General features: G+C 47.7%; 1 protein-coding gene across 1 annotated transcript; it reads right to left on the reverse strand.

Moving 5' to 3' along the window:
* Positions 1-1,802: 1,802 nt before the first annotated feature.
* On the reverse strand, positions 1,803-24,460 carry TRIM35 (tripartite motif containing 35). Its single transcript, XM_079773247.1, has 6 exons — positions 23,832-24,460; positions 11,726-11,821; positions 8,395-8,625; positions 6,958-6,980; positions 6,022-6,140; positions 1,803-4,460 (listed from the first exon to the last, which is right to left on the reverse strand). Exons 1-6 carry the CDS (start codon positions 24,264-24,266, stop codon positions 3,883-3,885), a joined length of 1,482 nt encoding a protein of 493 aa, XP_079629373.1. The 5' UTR covers positions 24,267-24,460; the 3' UTR covers positions 1,803-3,882.
* Positions 24,461-26,441: the final 1,981 nt, after the last annotated feature.

Here is a 26,441-nt window from a genome sequence, read left to right on the forward strand (position 1 = left end):
GGAGAGACAGAAACACCGATGTGAGAAACATCCATCAGTTGCCTCCTGTACATGCCCAGAACAGGGATGGAACCCACAACCTGGGTAAGTTCCCTGACTGGGAATCAAACCTGTGACCCTTCGATGCACAGGACGATGCTCCAGCCAACTGAGCCACACTGGCCAGGGCCCGCTTGTCGTTTTGTGTGTGTTGAATGTCTGTATGCATAACTCTGAATCCTGTTTTTCTTGGTTATTACAGCATAACCATTTCCCATGTTATTGAAATTTTTCATAAATGTAAGTTTTATGTACACATCCTTGTTAAAAATCTCAAGAAATTGGGGCACTCCTAATACAGGTAACTTACATGTCTCCATTTTCTTTGGGGTTCTTTATGAATGTGAATCACAACATCAACGTTCAGACCCTCCCACCCTCCGAAGAATTAGCCAACACGTATCATTAAGTCTATACTATTTAAGATAGCACACATGGCATTTGTACCAAAAAAATTGCCTGACTTAATCCTCACAACAGCCTGAGGTGAAATCGTAATCCTCCTTTTAGATGGGAGCAGAGGTTCAAAAGGTACAGGCAGCTCATGATAGGTGGCATTTGGGACCAGGAAACGGAGTTTTAGGTTCTGGGCCATGTTCTCTTTACTGAAGATGCTGCCGGTTCTGTGGGATTCTCAGGGACAGCCCCCTGAGCTCGGCTACACAATTCCGTAAGCAGTTGTTACGCCCGGCAGTGGATCTGGAACTGGCCGGAGATGGAGGCTGTGCTTCCTGCACCCGTGTCCACGGGGCACTCTGCCCCCCAAGCACCCTTTCAGCAGAACGAACCACGCGCAGGGGCAGCCCCGGGAGGTCTCAGAAGGCACCGCTTCAAGGACAACTGAAGGCCCATTTGGGAGGGCACAGGCCCTGCCGGCAGAACTACAAGGCAGCTCCCAGGGATGCGCATGTGCCTGGGGCTCCGGGAGGCTGGGCAGAGTCTGTGCAGAGAACGGCGGCAAAGGTGGGTAGGAGCTGCAGGGGAGGGCTCTGAAAGTCACTTTAAGGGTAAATTCCAGGATGGCACAGTCGCTCCGTGCTGAAGACCCTGGTACTGCCACTTCACAAACTGCAGGGGTCATGAGAGATTCCCAGTATTCTCATCAACAGATTCTTGAGAGAAATTTCATCCACCACACACAGGAGGAAGCAAGGAAGACGCCCGTAGGACACTTAATTCTGACCCAAAACATAACTGGTGGCCGATGAGGGCGTGATGGGGAGTCAGGGGAGTGGGGTGGTGGGCGGGCGGGGGTCAATGAGGGAAACATACGTGATCTCCTTTGCCCACTTCCAATGGCTGCCATTGGAAGTGCTCACGTGGGACAGCACTGTGCAGGCAGCTGCATCAGACCTTTACAAGGTGGGGCTTGCCCCGCTTTTACAGATGGGGACATGAACTCAGGAAAGTAAAGCGTGTGCCCAAGGAGACCCAGCACGGAAGTGGTGGAGCCAATATAAAGAGAACAGACAGAGGAACTGATGTCAGGACGTTCCAACTCAACAGCCAGCTGTAAGCACGCAGCCAGGTGGCTGGGTCTGAAGGGTCAGGAGAAGCCGGGCCGGAAGGGGGCGTGTGTGTGAGGGAAGGCAGGGAAGTGTGGGTCCAAAGGCAGAGCTGGAGAAAGATGGCTGCAGACACTGCCCTGGAGAACTAACTGTACCTGAGCAGGGAGGAGTGGGGGTCCCTCAGATGACAGGTGAGACTGCGTCTTCAGTCAGAATGCAGTGATGAGCAGGAGCGTGAACCAGAGCGTGGAAGACGAGGATGGGAGCGGGTTCAAGGGAAGATAAATGGATAACTAAAATGTAGTCTATGCACATGACAGAATAGTATCCAACAATAAAAAGGAATAAAGTTGAATACGTGCTACAACATGGATAAACTTTTGCTTACGAGAACACTAAAAGGAAAATGTCAAAACAAGAGGGTTTTAGCTCAAATATTTTTATTTTCATAAAAGGGACCTAGGCTATCCAAATTAAGCTGTTAAAAACACACAACTTTTCCAACATGTAAGATGGAAATAAAAAACATTTTTAAAAGTTTACTGTAACTAACAAAATTTCCAGTCAAGATAATTACATGGAAATTATATTAGAAGGGCTCGATAAATACTTTGTTGTAGAGTGCGCACTGGCCTCCCGTGTTCAGTATCAAAGTGCTTTGAGCTTTTCCAAGTCTGAGTCCTCTGCAGGGGCTGCTCACGAGTGTCAGCATCCCCACTCCCAACCTGCTTGCCTTTACTCAGCGGTATTTCCTACCACGTCCTTCCCGTGGCCCCTGCCAAAGTACACGCCACATTTATAACCAATTTATAGTGCTGAGTCATCATGTCTGTATAAAATATCCGTTTCTGTGAGCCGGGGGCGCAGGCAGGAGAAAGAATGTCAATCCTCGGTCAGGAACGCGCTCCCCCAGTGAGAACATCGCTACTATAAAAAATTTTTTTTCCTTTTACAATGCTGTCCCCAGGACATGGTGATTTGACGATTAAAATTACCTGTAGGCATGCATGAGGAAAAAAAGATGGAGGTACATATCTGGCAGGCATGGCTGAGGGAGAAGAAATCGGGATAAAAACACAAAAGGCAGCAGAACAAGAAAGAGCATCTCCCTCCCTTCTCACTCCCCGCGCACCCCGACTGCACCCTCTTTCCTCCCCGTCTCCTACCTCCGTAACAGTGACGAGGGGTTTCCTCGGCAGCGGCAGCGACTACAGAAGCACATCATCCTGCAGTCCTGCTGCCTCATTTACAGACGGGGAAACCCAGGACCAGAGAGGGAACAGGCCTAAACCATGATTCTAAAATAGTGTTTTTTAAGTGCTCTGGAACCCTCTGTTCAGAGGAAATCGTCCAATAAATATAAAGAGTTAAATCAGAGTTGATCTGGTGGGCATCCTCGCCTTGGGCCTTGAGGACCCCCAGGGAGGCTCTGTGAGGCAGTGTTAAAATATTGGTTTAAGGTGACAGGTAAGCCGAGTCCTGCTCCTGCCCCAAAGCCATGATCCTGTATTAACTATATATATATATACTAGAGGCCCAATGCACAAAATCCGTGCAAGAGTAGGCCTTCCTTCCCCCGGCTGTGGGCACTGGCTTCCTTCTGGCACAAGGGACCTGGGCTTCCCTTGCAGCCCCAGTTTCGTCTGGTCTAATTAGCATATTACACTTTCATTATTATAGATTCTTGATACTCTAAAATCTGGAGCTCACTGACTATGGGAACTGCCCCTCCCAGGGCTAGCTAAACTAACCAATCCTCAATCTGTCCACCCTGTACCTGCCTCATCCGTTCCTTCCTGTGAAAACACTACAGCTCCCGCCAACGCACCCCCCTCACTCCCTCCACCTCCTGGTGCTTCCCTCTGTGTCCCCCACCCCACAGCACGGCACCTCCTCTTAGGAACTATAAGTAACAGACTCTTCTCAATGGCAGTTAACTCTTGGCCTGTTGGCCTCATCATACCTGAATAATAAAAACTACATTAAAACATTTTAAAAACAGGTCTTACTCTAGAGGCAAACTTTGTCCCCAGAAATCCTGGAGTTAGAAGGAAGGAAATTCACATCCCGAAGATGCCAGGACTCTGGGGAGAGCCTGGCCCGTAAGCTATCTCCTGGATGACGTTCAACTGTGGGTACAGAAAAGACCAAAAATGAAGAAGGGGGGTTGGGGCCTGGAGCCACAGAAAAGGATTAGACAGTGAGTAGCAAGATCCTGGCGAGAAAGCAGGACCTAGAGGTGTCCAGGTGCGTGTGGGCTTGAGGAAGAGGGACAGAAAGAAAGCAGGACCATGGCACAACACCTGGGCAGCACCCGGCAGGCTCTGCGCGGGCCTCAGGTATCCAGCTCCTTCTTGACAGTGATGCGCAGGGGACAGATGCGCAGAGGCTCGGGGGGCCCGTTCCCCCGGGTGCCCCCCAGGTAGAAGTAGGGCCGCACCTCCCCAAAGCGGGCATGGAAGGTGTAGAGGTGGCACTGGCGCTCGGCATCATAGAAGGACAGCTCGCCCTCCTCGCATTCCAGCTCCACACGCAGGCGGCGTGGGATGGAGGGGACCAGTGGGGACGTGGCCGGGTCTGAGGTCACGCAGTGGTCGCCCTCCACTCCCTGCGTGCGGCACAGGTACCAGAAGCCAGAGCGAGTGTCCTGGTAGCAGCTGTGGGAGTAGCCCTCGGGGCCAGTTTCCAGGCACATGCGCACCACGCCCACCCGCCAGCTGGGCAGCCCGCCCAGGTCCACCTCCCAGGCGTGGGAGCCGTGGGAGAAGGAGCGGGAGCCCAGCAGGCAGGGCGCCGAGGAGAAGCGCTCCGGGTTCTCCACCTGCACTCGGTAGCCGTGGTTGGTGACACTGGTGAGGTCCTCGGACACAGCCAGCCAGCCAGCCGCCGTGTTGGGGTCAAAGCTGAAGGGCACTGAGAGCAGAGGGAGAGAGTGCGGTCAATCAGCGAACCTCACATCCTGCCCTTCTGCCATGCCAGCTGGTGCCCTAGCCCCCCAGACTGACCACTGGTGGCCCACCCGGCCCCGGTGCAGGGAGGGAGCTGCCCTGGGCTGAGGGACAGGGTTAGGAGTTGAAACGTGCCCCACCAAATAAGATATGTGGGAGTCCTAACCCCCAGTCCCTCAGAAGGTGACCTTATTTGTTTCAGATGTAATTAGAGTGGAATATAGTGGGGCCTTAATTCAATGACTGCTGTCCTTACAAAAAGAGAAGCAACACAGTGAGGGGAGAAGGTCATGTGACCACGAAGGTGGAGATAAAAGTGCTGCAGCCCTGACCCCGGATTGCCTGCAAACACCAGAAGTTAAGAAGAGACCAAGAGCCGAAACCGGTTTGGCTCAGTGGATAGAGCGTCAGCCTGCAGACAGAAAGGTCCCAGGTTCGATTCTGGTCAAGGGCATGTACCTTGGTTGTGGGCACATCCCCAGTGGGGGTTATGCAGGAGGCAGCTGATCGATGTTTCTAACTCTCTACCTCTCTCCCTTCTTCTCTGTAAAATATCAATAAAATATATTAAAAAAAAAAAAAAAAGAAGAGACAAAGAAGGATTTCCCCCCACGGGGTTGAAAGGGTGCATGGCCCTGCTGACACCTTGGTTTTGGACTTCTTAGCCTCTGGCAGTGTGAGAATAAATTTCTGTCATTTTAGGGCATCCGGTTTGCAGTCTGTGATTACGTCAGCCACAGGAAGCAACACAGGCAGGGATCCTGATGCTCACACCACTCCCGTGCCGCCTTAGCAAAGTGCGGGGCATCCCCTGGTCACTGACATTTCTCCCTATAAAAGTCAGTCAGTTTGGGCGGCTACAACAAAAGCACCGTGGACGGGGTGGCTCAAACGGCAGAACTTGATTTCTCACAGTTCTAGGGGCTGCAAGTCCGAGATCAGGGTGCTCCCATGGCCAAGGTATGGTGAGGGCCCTCTTTCTGGTGTACAGATGGCCACTTTCCTGCTGTGTCCTCACAAGACGGAATGAGAGAGAGGAAGCCAGCACCCTCGTGTCTCTTTTTATAAGGGCACGGATCCCACCCTCATGACCTCATCTGATCCTAATCACCCCCCAAAGGCCCTGCTTCCAAACACCATCCCATGGAAGGCTAGGGCTTCAACATGATTTGGGTCGGGGAGGAGGGCATATAAACAAAACACTCAGCCACAGCACATGACCTAGGGGTCGTGTGGGCTGGAATCACCTTGAAAGAGGCAATTCCGAACTGAGGAAGATTTTGTATACACAATCCAGTTCTGAATAGAGGGAAGTCAGTTTCTTTTTCTCAAGAGGTGGCCAAGTGTCAGGACCCAAAGAGGAAGGCGTCCCGCTAAGAGCCGTTTGAGCAGTGGGGCAACGAGCGGAGGAGGAGCAGGGTGCTGGGCCCTGTCTGAATGAGGCTGGAGAAAGTGAGTTGAGCGAGCCCTCTGCCTTGCATGAAGTGCCTCCCACGCCTGTACCACCTGCCCGCGCCCCCACTCACCAGTTTCAACAGACATGACCATCTTCTTCCAGACACGGTACTGCAGGGAGTCTAGGTACTTGCAAACGTTGATCAGCATGCCAGGCTGCACAGGCTCTGGCTCCATGGTGCAGAAGAGGCTGGGGAAGGAGAATTGGGTCTGGTGGGCAAGGCCGGGGTCACGCATCGTGGGCCTAACTGGGTCAGCTGGATTTCACAAACAATAGGACTTCTTCCCTCGTCACAGGCCTAAATTCCCCGCCACCTCACCCAGGACAAACCCAAACTGGGCTCCGATGAGAGATGCGCCAGGAGCCATCTGGGCAGCTCATACCGCTTCCAGATTCAGTATTAGGGCTCACCCTGCCCCAGCTGAGATAAATATAGATAGGAGGTACTCAGACATGGTTGCCTTCCTTGTGGGCAGAAATTACACTCCCACATCTGCTCAAAGGATGTCTGAGTCAAAAGGGATCATAAAGGCCCTCCAGTCCAACAGTAGGAAGGTGTCACTGGCCTTTGCTTCAACACCTACAGTGACAGGGAACTCACTACTGCCCAAAGCACTCTCTTCCATCTTTGTACAGCTCTGTCTGAGACACAGTTCTTCTTTACTCATCCCTGTGTTCAACCATCAACATAAACCAGTACGTGTCCAGAGGCTCTCGGAGGGAGGGTGCTGATCAAGAAACAAGCTTAAATGCTGGGACGACCTACTGAGAACTACGAGCCACGCACAGGATGGCACTCTCTCTCCCCACCCAGTGGATAACAACACTGCACCAGAGGGATGCCTTGAAAGAGGGCTCTGTATACCTGGCCAGTCCCCACCCATCACGCCCTCCGTATTACACCCAGTTGGCTTTATTACATGCCTGGCCCTGGAGCCACTGGAGTTTGCACCTCAGGTATTTCTGCCTGCTCTTTCCCTCCCCTCCACCAACCTTGGCAACTTACCGGCGTTTTCGGCTCTTGTGTTTCTGAAAGAGAAAAAATCAGACACAAACATAGACACAGAGAAAACATGTAAGTTTCTGACCTCAAAAGGAGCCATACATCCAATGTTCATGGATCAGAAGACTTAATAGCGTTAAGATGGCCATAATCCCCAAACTGACCTAAAGATTCAATGCAATTTCTATCAAAACTTCAGAAGCTGATAAGCTGTTCTAAAATTCATATGAAAATCCAAGGGACCCAAAATAGCCAAAACAATCTTGGAAAAGAACAAAGCTGGTGGCTCACACTTCTCTACTAAAAACTTAATAAAAGCAACAGTAAACACGTTAGTGTGGTACTAACATAAGGACAGACATATGGACCAGTGGACATTGAAAGTCTACAAATAAACCGTCACATTTACCGGCAATTGGTTATCTACAGGTGCAAAGAACATTCAACGGGGAAAGAACGGTCTAAACAAATGGTGCTGGGACAACTGGGTATCCACATGCAAAAGAATGAACTTGGATTCCCTTACACCATATTAAAAAATTAACTCAAAATGGGTCAAAGACTTAAATGTAGAGATAAAACTAGAAAAATCATGACCTTGGCTTAGGCCAGTGGTCAGCAAACTCATTAGTCAACAGAGCCAACGACTGAACAGTACAACAATTGAAATTTCTTTTGAGAGCCAAATTTTTAAAACTTAAACATCTTCTAACGCCACTTCTTCAAAATAGACTTGCCCAGGCCGTGGTATTTTGTGGAAGAGCCACACTCAAGGGGCCAAAGAGCCGCATGTGGCTCGCGAGCCGCAGTTTGCCGACCACGGGCTTAGGCTATGGTTTCTCAGATATGACACCAAAAGCACTAAGCAGCAGCAAAAGAAAATAGTTAAGTAGCACTTCATCAAAATGAAAAGTCTTTGTCCTTCAAAGGATGTCATCAAGAAAGTGAAAAAATAACTCACAGAATGGAAGAAAATATTTATAAATCATAGAGCTGATAAAGGTCTAGTAGCCATAATATATAAAAAAATCTTACAATTCAACAACAAAAAGACAAACAGCCCAATTTTTAAAATGGCTAAAGGACTTGAATGTACATTTCTCCAAAGAAGATACATACAAATGGCCAACAACTACATGAAAAGTCACTTTCCATCAGGGAAATGCGAATCAAAACTGTACGGGAGCCCCAGCTGGTGTAGCTCAGTTGGTTGAACACTGTCCCATGCACCCAAAGGTCGCTGGTTTGATTCCCGGTCAGGGCACAGTAGGGGGTATCCAAGAGGCAGCCGATCTCATCTCTCTCTCTCTCTCTCTCTCTCTCTCTCTCTCTCTCTCTCTCTCCAATAAAAACATATTGGGCTGCCCGGGGCTGCTGGTCTCAGGCTCCCACTGGTTCCTGAACATCTGGTCCCTGTCACTGAGATGATGAGCTCCTCACCATGAGAAAAGAAATATCATCTTCCTTCATCTCCATCTGCAGCCGCTCAATCTCATGGGCTAGAGTCTCTGTGTCTTTCTTGAGCTGCTTCATCTTCTCCTCCACCAAATGCTGCTTCTGCCTTGCCTCCTCCGCCATGACATCCAGGATGGCCTGCTCCTCCCCTCTCAAGAACTCTCGAAGCTTTTCAAACTCCTGCCGGATTCTCCTTTCCAGCCAGGTAGCCTCCACCTGCAGCAGAGAGCGGGAAGGAGGCACAGAGGATCAGACTGTGGTGGGAACCTAAGTTGTCAGCTAGCCCAGTGACTCAGATTTTTAGCAAAGGAACTCGACTTTCCAAAGAAACCAAATGCAAAACTCAAATGGATAAAATATAGATGAAATTTTCTTAGCACAAATTTACAAGTTTAAATTTGAAATAAGTCAAACAGCATAATGAAGTTGTTTTTGATTAATTTTTTAAAAGCTGAAATTGCTGCTTATATATGACAACTGTGGTCTTGTAACTTCCTCAATATACAATATTCTGTATCTTGTTTAAGCTGCACAATAGCAAAAGAAATCCTGAGTCACAGAAAAGAATCGATGCAAATAGCAACTATTTAAAAAAAATTAATTGCCTTCCAATCTTAGGATTTCAAATTTGTTCGATCACACAAAAGCAGCAGGAAATATTTATTTAAAAATGGAATCATTGCCCTGGCTGGGTAATTCAGCTGGTTAGAGCATCATCCCGATATGCCAAGGTTGCAGGGTCAATCACCAGTCAGGGCACATGAAAGAATCAACCAAGGAATGCATACATAAGTGGATCAATAAATCGATGTTTCTCTCTCTCTCCCTCTCTTAAATCAACAAACAAACAAAAACTGGAATCCTACATAATAAAATGGTAATATGTAAATTACCATCACTCCGCTACGCCCACGATTGGGCCAGCAGGAGGCACAGGGGGCGGGACTCAGGGTGGCCGGGGTAGCTGATTGGGCCAGAAGGACGCTGAGCTCGCGGTGCCTCTGGCGCCGCGCGCTCAGCGTCTGTACCATGGCTGCCGGAGGCTTTCGGAAGGCCTGGGGCGCCTGCGGACAGCCAGCCGGACAGGTCCCCCGCGATCAAAGGCCAAAGCGGGGGACCTGGCCGCCTGTCTGCTCCGGCGCAAGGCCTTTCGAAAGCCTCCGCAGCGCCGGAGGCTTTCGGAAGGCCTGGGGCACCGGCGGACAGCCCGCTGGTGCACCAGGTGCATGATTAAATCATGCACTGGGCCTCTAGTCTATATTATAAAAGGCCTGTGTCTGTAATGCTGCAACGCCCAACGACCCGACGGGGAACCACGGGGAACCGGGTGGGTGGCAGCGGTGGCCACAGTGAAGCAGCCCGGGTCCTGGGTGGGTGCCTGGCGGCGGCCGGAACAAAGCAGCCCGGGTCCTGGGTGCCTAGTGGCCGGGCGGGGCATGTGCGGGTGGGCGGGGCTGCACGATTTCGCATGCTGGGCTTCTAGTCATTAATAATATGCATAATTAATCATAACCACAAAAAGCTTTAAAAAAGTAATAAAGGTAAATACTAAAAAAGGTAAATACATATTTATTAAAATACACAAATTGTATATTTCATGAATACTACCGGAAAAACACCTCAAAATGTGTGCTCTAGCAATGGAAGGTCAGTAATCCACATCTTTGGATTGAAAATTCAATATATGTTTATGGCTCTGACAATCTGATGACAAAATGATTCACTGAAAAAATGAAAATGACCAAAAACAGTGAAAATGATTCGTTGAAAAAGAAAAGATAAAGTAGGAAAAGTATTTTTCCATATATAAATCTTCTATAATAATAAAAGGGTAATATGTTAATTAGACCGGACATCTTCCGGATGTCATTCTGAATGTCCTTCCTAATGAAGCCGGGGTCGGAGGGAAGCCAGCTTGGGTCCTAGGTGCCTGCGGGTGGCCTGAGGGAAGCCAGCCCGGGTCCCAGGTGCCTGCCGGCAGCCAGAGGAGAGAAGCAGCCCGAGTCCTGAGTGCTGGAGGGAAGCTGGTGCTGGCAGCCGGGGGAAGGAAGGCCTACATATTATTCTTAATATACAAAGTGCTCTTATGTGTCCACAAGGAGAAAAGATAACTATTCCAAGAAACACAAATGGCTATTACACTTGTGATAGGATGCACAAACTTACTAATAATCCAAGAAATGCAAAGGAAGAGATAGCACTGTTGAAATATCGAGCTAAAAAGTCTGACAATGTATAGTGGAAGGGAGAGTGAAATCTGGGATGATTCTTATCACACAGGAAGATAAAAAACAGAGCAGGCAGGAAAAAAACAGCCAGAAGACTTAGCTCATTTAAGGAACAGGAAGAAGGCCAATGTTCCTGGAACAGAGAACACAGGCCAGCCTGGGAGGAGATGAAGTTGAGGAGCAGGAAGGTGTTGGATGAGGGCCTTGGTGAGGAGTCTGGATTGTATTGTGGGTCATGGAAGCCACTGGACAATTATAAAGGGAGGAGTGACGTGATCGATGCATTTTCTAAAAGAGCAGTCTACTCTGCAGAGAGTGGATTGCAGAAGAAGAGTGGAAGGAAGTGCCCTCGCTGGTTTGCTCCGTGGTTAGAACATCGGCTCACAGACTGAAGGGTCTTGGGTTCAATTCTGGTCAAGGGCACATACCTCAGATGCAGGCTTGATCCCTGGCCCCTGGTGGGGCACGTGCGGGAGGCAACCAATCGATCGATGATTCTCTCTCTGTTTCTCCCCCTCCCTTCCACTCTCTCTGAAAATCAATGGAAAAAATATACTCAGGTGAGGATTAACAACAACAACAACATAAAAGAGTGAAGGAAGCATGGGGCTCAGGTAGGAAGGCAAGTGAGAAAAGATGGTGACCTGGACTGGGATGGTGGCAGTGGATACGGAGTGAAGGATGGATGTGATCGTGATGTATTTTGGAGACAGAGGGGACAGAACTGCTGATGGAGTGGACATAGAGAGTGAGCAGGAAAGAGTAATCACTAAGGAGCCCAGGTCATCACTGGCTTGAGTACTCAGGTAGATGGAGAAGTGTGCCACATGCTTAAGTCAGTCTGAAACCATAGTGCAGGTGGCTTTTAAGCCACTCCTGTGGCTACTGGCATGGCATGCGCAGGTATTTAAAGAGGGCCTGGCAGTACAGCCATGATCAGTGTCTGAGAGCATGGCTGTGCTAGACCATCAGGGCTGGGGAAGGCCGACTCTGTATCAACAGCCATGACCAGGGCCAGCCCACCCTCACCTTCCCCCAAGATGGCCTTAGGTGGCCCCATGTCCCATGTAGCTGGAGCACTCACTTACCTGATTGTGCTTGGCAATGGCCTCATAAGAGCGCCGCATGGCCCAGAAGGCCTTGGCTTTCTCCCGCAGCGAGTGCTCCATGTTCCTGCACTTGGCCTGATGGGAGGAATGAGAGAGAGGCAAGGAGGTAGGTTAGGGGTGGAGGCCAGATTGGGAGGACGACACATTTACAACTGGAGTTCCAATTCCACAAGGGTACAGCTCAACCATAATTACTGAACCTACTCCGTCCACACACTGTAGGGAACAGCAGAAAGTACGGCCCTGACCTTGAACCATGTTAACAGCATGAAGGGCCCTCAGATATCCTCTAACTCGACTGTTGCTTTATTCCTGCTACAGGTACAGAGACAAGACTGAGAAAACCAAGGGACCTATTCCCCCTCGTTGGTCACAGTACAGCAGAGAGGGGATGCAACCTGCTCAGGCCTAAAGCTGGTCCAGGCTCGGCCGTGAATCTGGAGTGGTCTGTTTAACTGTAAAGACAATGTGCCCACAGCCTCCCTAAGTGACTTTCTAAACTGGACTGGCCTGCAGTCACTAGTCAGCAGGTCCGATTACAGGGTTCATCCAGTTATTCCCACAGGTCCTTATCTAAACTGTCTCGCACATCCCAACCTTATCCCAGTATTCTAATTGTGCTTTGACCATGTGAAATACTTTAATTAGCAGATTCAAATATCTTTTTGTTTAATAGTTTTTGTTTTTTAAACTTTAGCCACTACTCTGATCTCCTTGGACTCCTTGAGGCATTGGGACTAGTTTTAGGTTGTGATAGGATGTACAAACTTACTAATAATCCAAGAAATGCAAAGGAAGAGAGATAGCACTGTTGAAATATCGAGATAAAAAGTCTGACAATGTATAGTGGAAGGGAGAGTGAAATCTGGGATGATTCTTATCACACAGGAAGATAAAAAACAGAGCCTTTGTATCCAGAGCCTAGCATTTTCTCTGTCTTTTTCTCTCTACATTCTAAGAAAGCTTTTCAAGTTTTTTGTTTTGTTTTGTTTTGAATCCTCACCTGAGGATATGTTTCCACAGATATGTTCCTGCTATTCCCAGAGAGAGAGAGAGAGAGAGAGGGAGGTGGGGAGGGAGAGAAACATCGACGTGAGAAACACCGATCAGTTGCCTCCCATACGCACCCCGACTGGGGATTGAACATGCAACCTTTTGGTGTATAGGATCACGTTCCAACCGAGCCACCTGGCCAGGGCTCAAGTTTTTTCTTTGAAAAAAATAACAACTCTAATAACATCCTATCTAATAAAAGAGTAATATGCAAATTGACCACACCTCTGCTACACCCACAAGCCACGCCCACCAGCCAATCAGGAGCAAATATGCAAATAAACCCAACCAAGATGGCTGCAGCCACAGAGAGCAGGAGGGAGGCTTGGGTTTCCCCAGCAATGGAGCAAGCCAAGCTTTCTGCCTGCCCTTGCCAGCCTAGGCCTCCACTCAAGGCTACAATGTTTCAATGATAGAAGATAAATAAATCCAAACAGAAATGGCGGCAGCCACGGAGCTGGAAAGAGCAGGAGGCTAGGGTTGCCCCTGGCGATGGAGGAAGCCAAGCTTCTGAAGCCCTGGCCTGCCTTGGCCTCCGCTCCAGGCTACAAAGTTTCAATTATAGAAGATACATAAATCCTAACAGAAATGGCTGCCGCAACAGAGCAAGCAGGAGGCTTGGCTCCACTCCAGGCTACAAAGTTTCAATTGTAGAAGATACATAAACCCCAGATACCAGGGCCTCTGCTTGGGTCACCAGGGGGCGTGGCCGGGCTGCAAACCACCACAGGCCCCTCGCCAAGGCCACCCCACACCCCAAGGGAACCCCCACCCTGATCCAGGACAACCTTCAGGGCAAACCAGGTGGCCCCCACCCATGCACCAGACCTCTATCCTATCTAATAAAAGAGTAATATGCAGATTGACCATCACTCCAACACACAAGATGGCTGCCCCCGTGTGGTCAAAGATCCTGCCCCCATGTGGACACAAGATGGCCACCACAAGATGGCCAGCAGGGGAGGGCAGTTGGGAGGGACCAGGCCTGCAAGGGAGGGCAGTTGGGGGCAATCAAGACTGCAGGGGAGGGCAGTTAGGGGTGACCAGGCCTGCAGGGAAGGGCAGTTGGGGAGACCCAGGCCTCCAGTGAAGAGCAGTTGGGGGGTGACCAGGCCTGCAGGGGAGGCCAGTTAGGGGTGACCAGGCCTGCAGGGGATGGCAGTTAGGGGCAAACAGGCTGGTAGGGGAGCAGTTAGGCATCAATCAGGCTGACAGGGGAATCGTTAGGGGGTGATCAGGCTGGCAGGCAGAAGTGGTTAGGCGTAATCAGGAAGGCAGGCAGGCGAGCAGTTGGGAGCCAGCAGTCCTGGATTGTGAGAGGGATCCCAGATTGGAGAGGGTGCAGGCTGGGCTGAGGGACACGCCCCCCTCCATGCACAAATTTCGTGCACCAGGCCTCTAGTTAATTATAAATGACTACCATTTATTGAACATTTACTATTTGCCAGGGACTATGCTAATTACTTTACAAATTATGTCACTTAATCATCATATTCCTACTGGGTAAGTATTATTATGAGGCCCATTTTAAAGATGAAAACAAGTGAAGCACAGAAAGAGAAAGTGATTAGCCCAAGGGCACACAGCTAGTATATGGCAGAATAAGAATGTAAACCTAGACAGTGGTGGTAGGCAGCCCCTAAGATGGCCCCAGTGATACCTCATTTCTGTGAGATGTTTCTTGTTTTAAGTTATCAAATTTGGGGGTGATATATTATACACCAATAGATAATAGAGAGTTGTCTTCAAAAGTCTCATCCCCACCTGGACCTGATTTGGATGACGAGATTCTGGATTTTGAGCTGATACTATAATGAGGTGAGACGTATGGGGATCTTAAGAGGGGGTGAGTGTATTCTGTATGTGGGAGGGATATGAAACAGTGGGAGCCGGAGGACAGAATGAAGGAGGCAGCCTATAGAATGGCCCCAATGATCCCCACCTCTGGGTATTCATGCCCTGATAAAAACCCCTCCCCTGTGGACTAGAGCTAGTGATTTGCTTCTAACCAATCAAATATGGCAAAAGTGATGGGATGTCACTTCTGAGATGAGGTGACAAAAAGGCTGTGTACACCTTCTCTCCCTCTCTTCCTTGATCTGGCCTATGGAGCAACCCATGGGGCAAGGAACTGAGGTGGTCTCCAACCAACAGCCCTTGAGGGCCTGAAACCTGCCCGCAACCACCCAGCGAGCCTAAATGGGGGTCTTGGCCTACTTGAGCCTTCCGCTGAGACCGTAGCCTCCGCAACACCTTGGCAGCAGCAGCAGGAGACCCTGAGGCAGAGGCACTCAGCTAAGTCATGCTCACATTTCTGACGCACAGAAACCATGAGATAATATTTTTTTTGTTTTTGTTTTAAGCCGCTGTGTTTTGCAGTAATTTGTTACACAGCAACAGGTAACTACTTGCCTATCTGTCCTACTCCACAGCCCATTCTTTTAACTGCTATGCTACAGGAAACAAAATAATGACTGATTTCATTTTCTGCAGGTTTTGTTTTCTTTTCTACTCATTCTGGACATTTTTATGTTCTTCTTGGAATATTTAATAGATTTTTAAGGTACTGGTATTTTTGTAGTATATCACCACTTAAATGTCGTTTGACACACTAAGGTGGTGTGTGTCCTCAATAGCAAAATAACATTAGTATGAGTGTCCCACACAGCCACTGAAATATCATCCTGTTTTATTATATTGTTACAAAATCATGCAATAAAGTCCAAGAGGACAATTCTATGTTTGTCCAAATAAGTATGAATGATACAAGTGAAGCAACTGCCCACACACATTACCTAGTGCTGTGCTGGCCCCCAAACAGAGCCCGACCCTCTGGCCTTCAACCTTGACAGTTAGGGAGTTGTAGGACAATGAAGATAGATAAGAGGGATAGTCCCTTGTCCTTCCCACACTTTTTAATCACCTGGAGATTTCTGGTTTAATGCAGTTGGTGAGATCAACCAAAAATGTTATTATTATCAGCAAGCAGTTATTATTGAGCCTGTTACATTCCTACAAGGGAGGCCCTGTATTCCTACTATGCAGAGAAAACAAGGCCCAGGGGAGCTAAGTAACGTGTCAAAATTACACAGACTGTTGCAGAACCAGTAATTGTACTCAGAACTGTCCAATTCTACAGGCCATATTCTTAACCACAACACTACATACCCTATTTCAGTATTGTTTCCCTCTTTTCAAACCTTGTAACTTATTTATAATTCCTGATTTACTTTATTAGCTAGGATCTCCATTACAAAATTGAATAGAATTGGTCAAAATGGGCATTCCTGTCTTTTTTTTGTAAAATCTCAATAAGAAAGCTTTCAATGTTTCACCACTAAATATGGTATTTGTTATATACTTTTCGTTAGATACCCTTAATCAAAATTAAGAAACTTCCTTCCATTCCTTGTTCACTTTTTTTTCTCTCCTTTTAATTCCAAAAAGATATTGAATTTTATCAAGTACATTTTTAATCAACTGATATGTCATATTTAAGTAGCACAGAATTGAATTTTGGTTTCCTATTTAGTCTAACAACTTTTGTCATTGAACTGGAATATTTAACATAATTACTGATATATCTGCATTTAAACTTACATTCTTGTTCTGTGCTATTTGCCCTGCTTGTTCAATATTTCTTTTTCTGTCTCTTTTTGCCGTTTTGAAAAATTTACTATGCATTTTTATTCCACTCTTTCCCCTTCTCTGCATTTAGCGGTTAACCTAGAAAATACATTAAAAGTATGAATTCAAATGAATCTAAACCATATACTTTTCATGTTTGCTTCTGATATTCTAGTTTTAACATACTTGTATCACAACTGGACCCACCATTCAGGGACCCAATTACCTGCTTGTAACCCAAGAAATGCCTGAATGAGCAGAAACTACAGGGTCACTAGTGAGGGCTCTGGTGTGAAGCCCATCAGGACTAATAGTTATCAATGCCCTGGGTGGCTAAGTGGCCCATGACACATCTGGAATGTCACCCAGGCCCCAAACCCCAAAGAACAAATGAGCTCTGATTTTGGCATCAAATTATAACATTCAATATTATTTAGTTATCAATACACAGAAAATAAGAAGTTTTTATTTACACTACAGGATCCAGAATGTGATTATATAGCCTATATGGATATTTTAGAAATTACAATTTGATTCCTTATGCAGCAAATTTCAATAGCATATTTAATACCCCAAGGATTTTATAAAATTGTTTTACCCAAAATATCTGTTAACTCAGATGCTATAACAGAAAATGGGAATGGTGAAGGTGCAGGTAAGAGAAAGAATAACTATGATTTCCCAAGATTGTCACAGGACCCTTGCAAGTACTTATCAAAGTGCTAGGGCCATGTCTGAAGCTAGGGCTGTCAGGCCCAACCCAAGTTTTCTGTCCTCTGAGGTCCTATATATGCTTCTGACTTATCCCTACCTGTTTCACTCAACTATCACATCGTAGCCTTGAAAACAACCCAGGCCTCTTCATTTTCTCCAGGAAGCCAGCTTGATCTCTCAGGACAGTTCAGATGTATCTCCGTGGGCTCTCACAGCTCCCCAATCCACCTCTATCACCTCACTCTCTTGGAAAGACTGCAGGCTTCCTGGGGCAAGTCCTAACACCCTGTCCTCGCAACCTACCAGAGTGGCGCTCAATAAACGTTTGCAGGAGTGAAGGCTTGCTCTGCAGGGGTAGAGACTGTTTTGCCTAATGCATATCCCCAGGTCTTAGCACAAAGTAGATGCTCAACTAACTACTTGCCTAGTCCATCAGTGCACTGAACACCCATGTTCTCTCCACTATGACACATCACCTCCTGGACTGGAAGTTAGAAAAACTGATTTGCACCCTTGTTTTTGTCACTCATCACTGGTGAGAACTTCTCTCTCTGTGGCTGTTAGGCTCCACAGCTTCAAGATGAAGGCATCAAAGTTTCTATGGTCTCTCAAATTTCCCCATGAAAATGATGAGTGCAGTTTCCTCTGTTTATGTTTACTTGTCCATCACCAGGATTTCCGACCATCTGTCTCTAGTTCATGTCTTCTTTCCTATCTATTTCAGACATTTGATTTCAGGCAGATTGATGGCCACCCAGGTTCAAATCCCAGCTCCTCCACTTATTGGTGAGTGATCTTGAGCAAGTTTCTTAACTTCTCTGCGTCTCTGGCATCAAAGAACACTACCTAGCTCATAGAATGTCTGTAAGGATCCAAGAAGTCAGTCCACGCAAGTGCTTACAAGAGTGCCCCAGGCATGTGCTGGCTCTTATTACTATTAAGTGCCACTTATTGCCAGGTAACTTACCTCTCTTACTGGTTATTTTCCAGGTTTCTTCATTTATTAATTGAGATATAATTAACATATAAAATTATATTAGTTTCAGTTATACAACATAATGTTTTGATATTTGAATATATTACAAAATGATCTCCACAAGAAGTCTAGTTAACATCCATCACCATACAGTTACAAAATCTTCTTGTGATGAAAACTTTTAAGATTTACTCTCTTAGCAACTTCCAAATATGCAGTACAGATGTATTAATAATAGTTACCATGATGTACATTACATTCTATGACTTATTTATTTTACAAATGGAAGTTTGTACCTTTGGGCCACCTTCACCCATTTCGCTTACCCACCTCCAGGCTTCTTATCCTAAATGGGTAACACAAATGCATCTGAGACAACAGATCCCTTTCTTATCCAACTCCAACCTAGTCTCCCCGTTCTTCCTCTCCCATGGTGTTCAGCCCTAAGAAGAAGGTGTCTACTATGCACCTAGTGCTGGGGGCCCTGTCCCTCAGGAGCCTTCATGAGCAGTGTTCAGTAAGACCCCATTCTGTCCGTGGGCACATGCCTCGCCATTAGGAAATGAACATCCTGCAGTGTCACTTGGATCTGGTAGGGTCTGACCTATGAGGGTTGGAGAGGATGTAAGATGGAGGTGAATACCAGTACTTAGTAAACAAGGGGAAAGAATTGGAAGGGTAAGACTTAAGAAGTGCTTGGCCTGGCCGGTGTGCTCAGTGGTTGAGCGTTGACCCATGAACTAAGAGGTCACAGGATTGATTCCCAGTCAGGGCACATACTCAGGTTTCAGGCTCAATCCCAGATAGGGGGCATACAGGAGGTAGCCAATTGATGGTTCTCTCTCATCAACGTTTCCATCTCTCTATCCCCATCTCTTTAAAATCAATAAAAACAAATTTTTTAAAAATCTTAAAAAATAAAATAAAAAAAGAAGTGCCTGGAATACTCCCAGGTCAGATTGATTCTAAGAAGGTAACCCTGGAAGGGAAAGGGGCGGGGGGAGAAAAAGGCTGGAAGGTAGAGGATGGCCATCAGGTCAGTCCCATGGGATGGATATGAAAAGGGTCTTGACAAGGCAGTTCAGAGGCCTGGGACTTGGTGCAGGCTCAAGGCAGGTTTGCTTTGGAGATGCAAATCAGAGTGAAGGCTAGACTGGGGAGTCAGGAAGCCTGAGTTGTGATCCTAGGTGTTCTACATTCAATCCCTGTGACTGGCATGAGTCACTGTATTTCTCCAAGTTTTCGTTTTCTCATTAGTCAAATGTAATCATCTCCTTACAGCCCCTGTGTCTCTGGGTCTAAGGGTTTGGGGGATTTGCAATTTTTCCATGAGTGTTTTAAATTAGTGTTTCACTTAGTGACAACCTAAAAAAAACCACCCAAGATAAGCCTATTGTGAATCATTTCATAAACTGTGCTGACGCACACTTTCGGTTCCTATTAACTTCAGTGCCAGTATTTGTATTTTCTTAACAACTTCCTTGACACCAGGCTATATTCTTACAATGTCTTGGTTTAATAAAGAACAGAATTCACTTTACAGGTGAAGGATATGTTAGACCCAAATAAGGACAGTTATATCCCAGGAAAGTTTCATTCTGCAAACAGGGAAGTTTTGGTTGGTGAATCAAGTCATCATTTTGAAAATGGAAAAGGGGCTTTACAGCCACCCAGAAACAGCATTTTAGTTCCAACAAAATAAAAACCCTGTAGTTAATATTTTAACTAGGATTGTATTGACTTTAGTTTTATTTGTATTTAATCTATAAATTTCTTTTGGTTTTATTATTTCGATGTGGTATAAGCAAGAGGAATTCACACTAGTTTTGTGCTTATATGTAAGGAATGATAATTTAAGACATACTGTTGGAATATTTGTTCCTTTAAGAAGAACGTGTATAGCCCTAGCTGGTTTGGCTCAGTGGATAAAGCGTCAGTATGCAGACCGAAGGGTCCCGGGTTCGATTCCGGTCAAGGGCATATGCCTGGTTTCGGGCTTGATCGAGGCAGCTAAACAATGATTCTCTCTCATCATTGATATTTCTATCTCTCTCTGGCTCCCTCTCCCTTCCTCTCTGATCAATAAAAATATATTTAAAAAGAAAGAAAAAGAAGGTGTTCAAATACTAGAGGATTTTGTAAGGTCCCCTCAAGATCCAACACACACTTCAAAGCTCTGGTTTAAACAAGGTCACATTCTGAAAGCTCATCAGTCCTTTCCTCAGAAACTTTTCCCCATGCCCATCAGATAAGAGCAGGCCTCCTTGTAACAACGGCCCACACATCCTATTGTCCTGCACAGGAATGTCACAGTCTGATACTATACTTGATCTTAGCCAAAAGGCCTAGAAGAAGCGATAGGAATGTCACAGTCTGAAACCATGTAACTGTTAGCGTGATTATTCAGTCGTGTTATCAGACTCCAAGAAGACAGGGGTTAGGACTGCCTGCCCTGTCTTCTAGTGGACATACCGTGCCTGGACATAGTAGGCACTCAATCAGCCCACTCAGTTCCCACATACACAGTCAACTGCCTTCACAGCTCCTGGATCAGAGGACCAGAGGGGAAAGTTTTACCCTGAGACCACAGAAGCTTCTCTGAAAGCCCATGACCAGAGTAAGGGCTGAACAAGGCCCAGGAGAACTCCATAGTATCCGCTCTGTGACTTGGGACAGGCTACTTAACTTGTCTGAGACTCAGTGTCTCTGTCTCTAAAATGGGACAGTACCTACCTGTAAGCAAGCTGAAGAATGGTTTCCCCAGAGTTGCCAATCCTAATCCCGGAACCTGTTGAGTATGTTACCTTATATGGCAAAAAGGACTTCATAGATGTGATTAAATTACAGATTTTAAGATGGGGTGATTATCTTGGACTATCTGCGTGGGCCCCTTATAATTACAAGGGTCCTTATAAGATGGAGGTAGCAGAGTTAGTTAGGAAGGTAATGGGACAAGAATCAGGAGTTGGAAGGATGTGCTTTAAAGATGGAGGGGCCTCTAAAAGCTGGACAAGGCAGGGAAATAAATCCTTTCCTTGCCTCCACAAGGCATGTAGTCCTGCCAACACCTTGACTTTAGCACTTCTGACCTCCAGACTTGTAAGATAATAAGTCTGCGCTGTGTTAAACACAACGTTTGTGGCAATTTATTACAGCAGCAACAGGATATTAATACACAACCTCACAGGGTTTTGTGAGGATTAAAATTGTTGACAGGTAAACACTGAAGAGCACCTGGCACACAGTAAGTGCTCAAAATGTTGGCTGATATGATTTCTGCTGAATTCTTCATATGGGTGTCAAAGTGATCTTTCTAAAGCACACATTTCGTCACAAAATCCCTATGGAAAAGCTTTCAGGTGCCCATAGCACACAATGGAAAGACCCCCTCAGTGCCAGACTTCTCCAGCCTTCCCATACTGCTCCCCGGACAACCACCCCCCACCCACTTCAATCATCCAGAACTACAATTTGTCTATTTACTGTCTGTCTTCCCCCACTGCAAACAGACTCCATGGGGCGAGATCTCTGCCCTCGTGAACTCCGCAGCATCAACACCCGGAAGAGGCCCTGGAACACAACAGGCCCTTGGTCCACAGCTGTCTAAGACACGAATGAGCTCCACCCTGCATAAGGCTGAGCACACTTAGCTTGCACACTCCTCAGATCTTTCAGGACTAGACTCCCTACCTCCTCAGACATTGCCCTGAGGTGCCCATGGATCTGACAGCATCCTTCCTCTGCTTAAAACCCTCAGACTGCTTCCTATAGTCTTTAGGATAAATGCCAAGGCTCAGGGCCTCCTGGTTCCTTCTGTATCTCCATCCTCATTCTAATTACTCTATAATGCTTTCAGTCTTGGAAAAGAAGGCCTCCCTGCTCTGGACCCTTACGCATTGCTGCTGCCCCTCCCTCACCCTCTTCACCTGGCTAACACTTCCTGATTCCTCTGGTCTCTGCTTGAAGCTCCTAGAAGACACAAAGTATTTATCTTGTGTCCTGTATTGTCCCCAAGGCATCTGCTGAATAAATAGAAAGTTGTCATTAGATCATGTATACTTCCTGGTGTCTGGCTCACTGATCTTGAATCTGGCTTAGTCCAGACCTGGGGGTTTTACCTTGGTACCCTTTGCCTTGACCCCTGACCTTCTCTTCCTGATCTGTACCTCTGCCAGCCCCAGAGTGATTGCTCATGACTTGAGCCTCTACCTTCACCCCAGCCCCAGACTGCTCAGCACTTACTTTAGCTGTCCCAAATCAGGCCCTGGCACCTGTGCCCGTGGAAATGGGAAAAAGCACTGTTGTTAAACAAATAAGGTAGCAGCCAGCCACATAGTGTTCAATGCATACTGATGACATTCCCCTTCCCTTGAACTTTGTCAAAATGTGTATGAAACTTTACATATTTCAATGCTTAATAATCAACTTTTGATAGTTCTTAAGGAAGTCATTAAAACCAACTAATTAAAAGTGTCTGTAAACCAGGCAGTAGGGGGTTCTTGCAGCACCTCCTTTTCAATACATTCAGCTTCCTACCACCTCACTGGTGTTCTCTCCAAACTGTGGGTCTAACCCATGTATCATAGGTGACGAAATCAATTAGCGTTTCACACCGCGCACAATTTTTTAAAATAAAACAATAAACAAAAATACAACATAAAATGCCAGCGTACAGTGATCATTTTCACAGAACTTTTGTTTCAACTGATACATACATGAGTGTTCTGAGTCATAATGGAGAAACTATTTCTCACTATGGGCCAAGGTAAAAAAAAATCTGAAAACTCCTGAGTTGGCTAATCCTTATTTTCTGATCATTTTTCCTTGCGACACCAAAATATTCCCCGTGTTAGTTTTGCCCTGTAAGTTGCTCCTGTATTTATAGCCACTGGCACTCTAGGCATTGGGATGCTGATCCAGAATAAGCCAGCTGGCCAGGGCCAGAGGCCTCCCCACAGCTACACAATAGATGGGCCAGCTGGGGAAGCAGGTGACCAATACTGAGGATCTCAAAGCTCCATGTCCATGGCCAGGCTTTGGGCTCCTGCACCTCTAACCTGGAATATGTGTTCCTTTAAGGTTTCCTGAGCTTTATCCACATCTGTGCTTCTCAACGAGGCATGGACCACACCCCGCTGGCAGAAAGGGTGCATAGCCTAATACATAGGTTGGGGCTGTCTTGAGAACTTCGCGTAAGCCCAGTCCACACACTTCCTGTTTGCCTCTCTTCTCCCATCTCAGGCCCCCTTAGACGGGCTTTGATGAGGGGCGGGGGGGGGGGGGGAGGAGGGAAGGCAGCCTCTAGCTCCGCCAGTGTGGCTCAGTGGTTGAGCCCACACCTAGGAACCAGGAGGTCACCGTTAGATCCCCCCTCAGGGCACAGGCCCGGGTTGTGGGCTTGATCCCCAGTAGGGGGCTTGCAGGTGGCAGCCTATCCACGATTCTCATCATTGATGTTTCTGGCTCTCCCTCCCCCTTCCTCTCAGAAATCAATAAAATAAATATATATATATATCTTTTTAGAAATGGCGCCTCTATAGGTTACCGGAGTCATCCAGGAATGGGTCCTGAGGCGACACCAGCAAGCTGGCTGCAGGATGAGGGGCGGGCTGGACACACTCAGCTCAGGCAGGCTGTGGTGGCGGGAGCAGCGGGGTCAGGGGTGCTGGGTCCAAGCCCCTGACTGGGCCGCCTCCCTCACACAGCCGCGCTTACCCGAAAGTCGTGGGCAGTGTCCTTCACTGCCTGCACGCGGTGGCCCAGGTGCCGGGGGTCGGCCTGGCACGAGCAGCACAGCAGCTCCTTGTCCTCGATGCAGAAGAGGCTGAGCTGGCCGCGGTGCGCGCGGCAGAAGCGCGGGGAGCGGTGGCCGGCATAGCGCCCGCCCTCGCCGTCCTCGCGCAGCAGTTTCTCCACCAGGTTGTTGAGGGTGTGGTTGGTGCGCAGGTCGGCGGGCGCCACCCGGTCCTTGCACACCGGGCAGGTGGGCGTCGTCTGCACCTCCCAGCAGCGGGTCACGCACTCGCGGCAGAAGTTGTGGCCGCAGCGCAGCGTCACGGCATCCCGGAAGGGGTCGTAGCAGACGGCGCAAAGCAGCTCCTCCTTGATGGAGCGGGAAAGCGTGGGGGACAGCGAGGCTTCTGACTCCATGGCACCCACAGCACCTCGGGTGCCCGCAGCTTCCGCTGCCGCTGCTCAGCCCCTTCGCTGCTCCGGGGACTTCTGGGGAGCTCGGCCCAGCCCTTTCCCTCCAAGCGCTGAGTGACAGCAGCGCAGGCCAATCATGAGGGACATGCTAGAGGCTCCGCCCCACTTCCGGTCAGGGTGGAAAACCGTGGGGGAGCGCGGCGGGGCTGATCAGCTCCAATGACGCTGCCAGTACCCCGAGAGGTGCTTGGATGTAGCGAGGAGTAAACGCCCCAGCGGTGCTGTAGGTCTGCTCTGTCACCGGAAACCTACTTCCGATTTGAAATGGGAAATGAAGTCTATAAGCCCCTTCCTTAACCAATCCCCAAAGGTCAGTCAGGCCCCTGAGGCCTGTGAGGTAGGAAAAGCCAGAGCTCTCCACTTCCTGGTTTTGAGGTAGTCTTTCTCCCCCCCGCCCCCCCTCCCAGTTAATCTAAGTCCTCACACGAGTATATTTTACCCCATTGATTTTTAAAAAAATGTTTTTATTGATTTCAGAGAGAGCAAGGGAGGGAGAGATAGACACATCAATGATGAGAGTCTTTGATCGGTTGCCTCCTGCACGCCCCCTACTGGGGATCGAGCCCCAAACTAGCCTTGTGCCCAGACCCCGAATCCAGCTGTGATCTCCTGGTTCAGGGTTCCATGCTCAATCACTGAGCTAGGAAGCCAGGCTTTTTTTTTTTCTTTTTTTTTTTTTAAGAGAGTGTGGAAGGGAGGGGGTGAGATAAGAGAGAAACATCCATGTGTCTGTGATTGGTTGCTTCCCACACACACCTGGCCAGGGCCTGGGCATTGAACCTGCAACCCAGGTACGTGCCCATGATGGGAATTGAACCCTTCAATTGGCAGGCAGACACTGAGCCAAACCGGCTAGGTGAGTCTGGTTTTCACAGCGTGGCTAGTGTTTTCACTATTTAGGATTTATAGATCTGTGCCCACTCTTGCATTAGTTGTTTACTTAATATGACTCCCACCCTCTGGGTAAAATCTCTCTTCTCTCCTTGAGATGTTAGGATTAAAGTGAAATAAGTATGGAAAGTGCTCATGACATTAGGCAGGTACCCTTTAAACAAAGAGTAGGGACTTCTGCAAAGTTAGCTCTGGGAATTAGAATCCAGCCTGGTATAGGAGGCCTGAATCTCTCCACCTCCCTATTCCTGCCTCAGTTGGATCACTTCACAGCTTTCAGACATATGTGGATGAAAAGGGGCCACATGCTAACCTGACTAACTCAGGGAAGGCCTGCGTGGCAGCCTTGCAAACTCAGAGACCTAAAGTAACCACAAAGGATGGTCTGAAACTAAAAAGCAGTTTAGCCCTACCTGGTTTGGCTCAGTGGATAGAGCATTAGCCTGAGGAATAAAGGGTCCCCGGGTTCGATTCCAGTCAAGGGCATGTACCTTGATTTCAGGCTTGATCCCCAGTAGGGGGTGTGCAGAAGGCAGCTGATAGGTGTTTCTCTGTCATCAATGTTTAAATATATTTTATTGATTTTTTTACAGAGAGGAAGGGAGAGAGATAGAGAGTTAGAAACATCGATGAGAGAGAAACATCGATCAGCAGCCTCCTGCACACCCCCCACTGGGGATGTGCCCGCAACCAAGGTACATGCCCTTGACCGGAATCGAACCTGGGACCTTTCAGTCCGCAGGCTGACGCTCTATCCACTGAGCCAAACCGGTTTTGGCTGTCATCAATGTTTATATCCCTCTCTCTTCCGCTCTAAAAAAATCAATAATCATATATATGTATATTTTTTAAAAGAATCCTCCACTTAAAAAAATAAAAAGCAGTTTATAGTGGGTAGTCATGTCCTAGGCTGGTATCTTTCCTGACAAAGATCAACGTTGATCTTAACTGAGCCTATTGTCTTTTTTTTTTTTTAAATATAATTTATTGATTTTTACAGAGAGGAAGGGAGAGGGATAGAGAGTTAGAAACATCGATCAGCTGCCTCCTGCACACCCCCTACTGGGGATGTGCCCGCAACCAAGGTACATGCCCTTGACCGGAATTGAACCTGGGACCCTTCAGTCCGCAGGCCTACGCTCTATCCACTGAGCCAAACCGGTTTCAGCCCTATTGTCTTTTTACATCTATGATAACATACCTTTGGAATGTCAGGGTAACTAGTAG

This window comes from Cnephaeus nilssonii (assembly GCF_951640355.1).
Source record: "Cnephaeus nilssonii genome assembly, chromosome: 5".
Lineage (NCBI taxonomy): Eukaryota > Metazoa > Chordata > Mammalia > Chiroptera > Vespertilionidae > Cnephaeus > Cnephaeus nilssonii.

Coding starts and splice junctions, on each gene's coding strand:
- TRIM35 (XM_079773247.1), bottom strand. CDS start 24,266: ATGGAGTCAGAAGCCTCGCTGTCCCCCACGCTTTCCCGCTCCATCAAG. Junction 6,141..6,957: donor CACAAGAGCCGAAAACGCCG/GTAAGTTGCCAA, acceptor CTCCTTCCCCAG/CCTCTTCTGCACCATGGAGC. Junction 4,461..6,021: donor GGTCATGTCTGTTGAAACTG/GTGAGTGGGGGC, acceptor CTCTGCTCTCAG/TGCCCTTCAGCTTTGACCCC.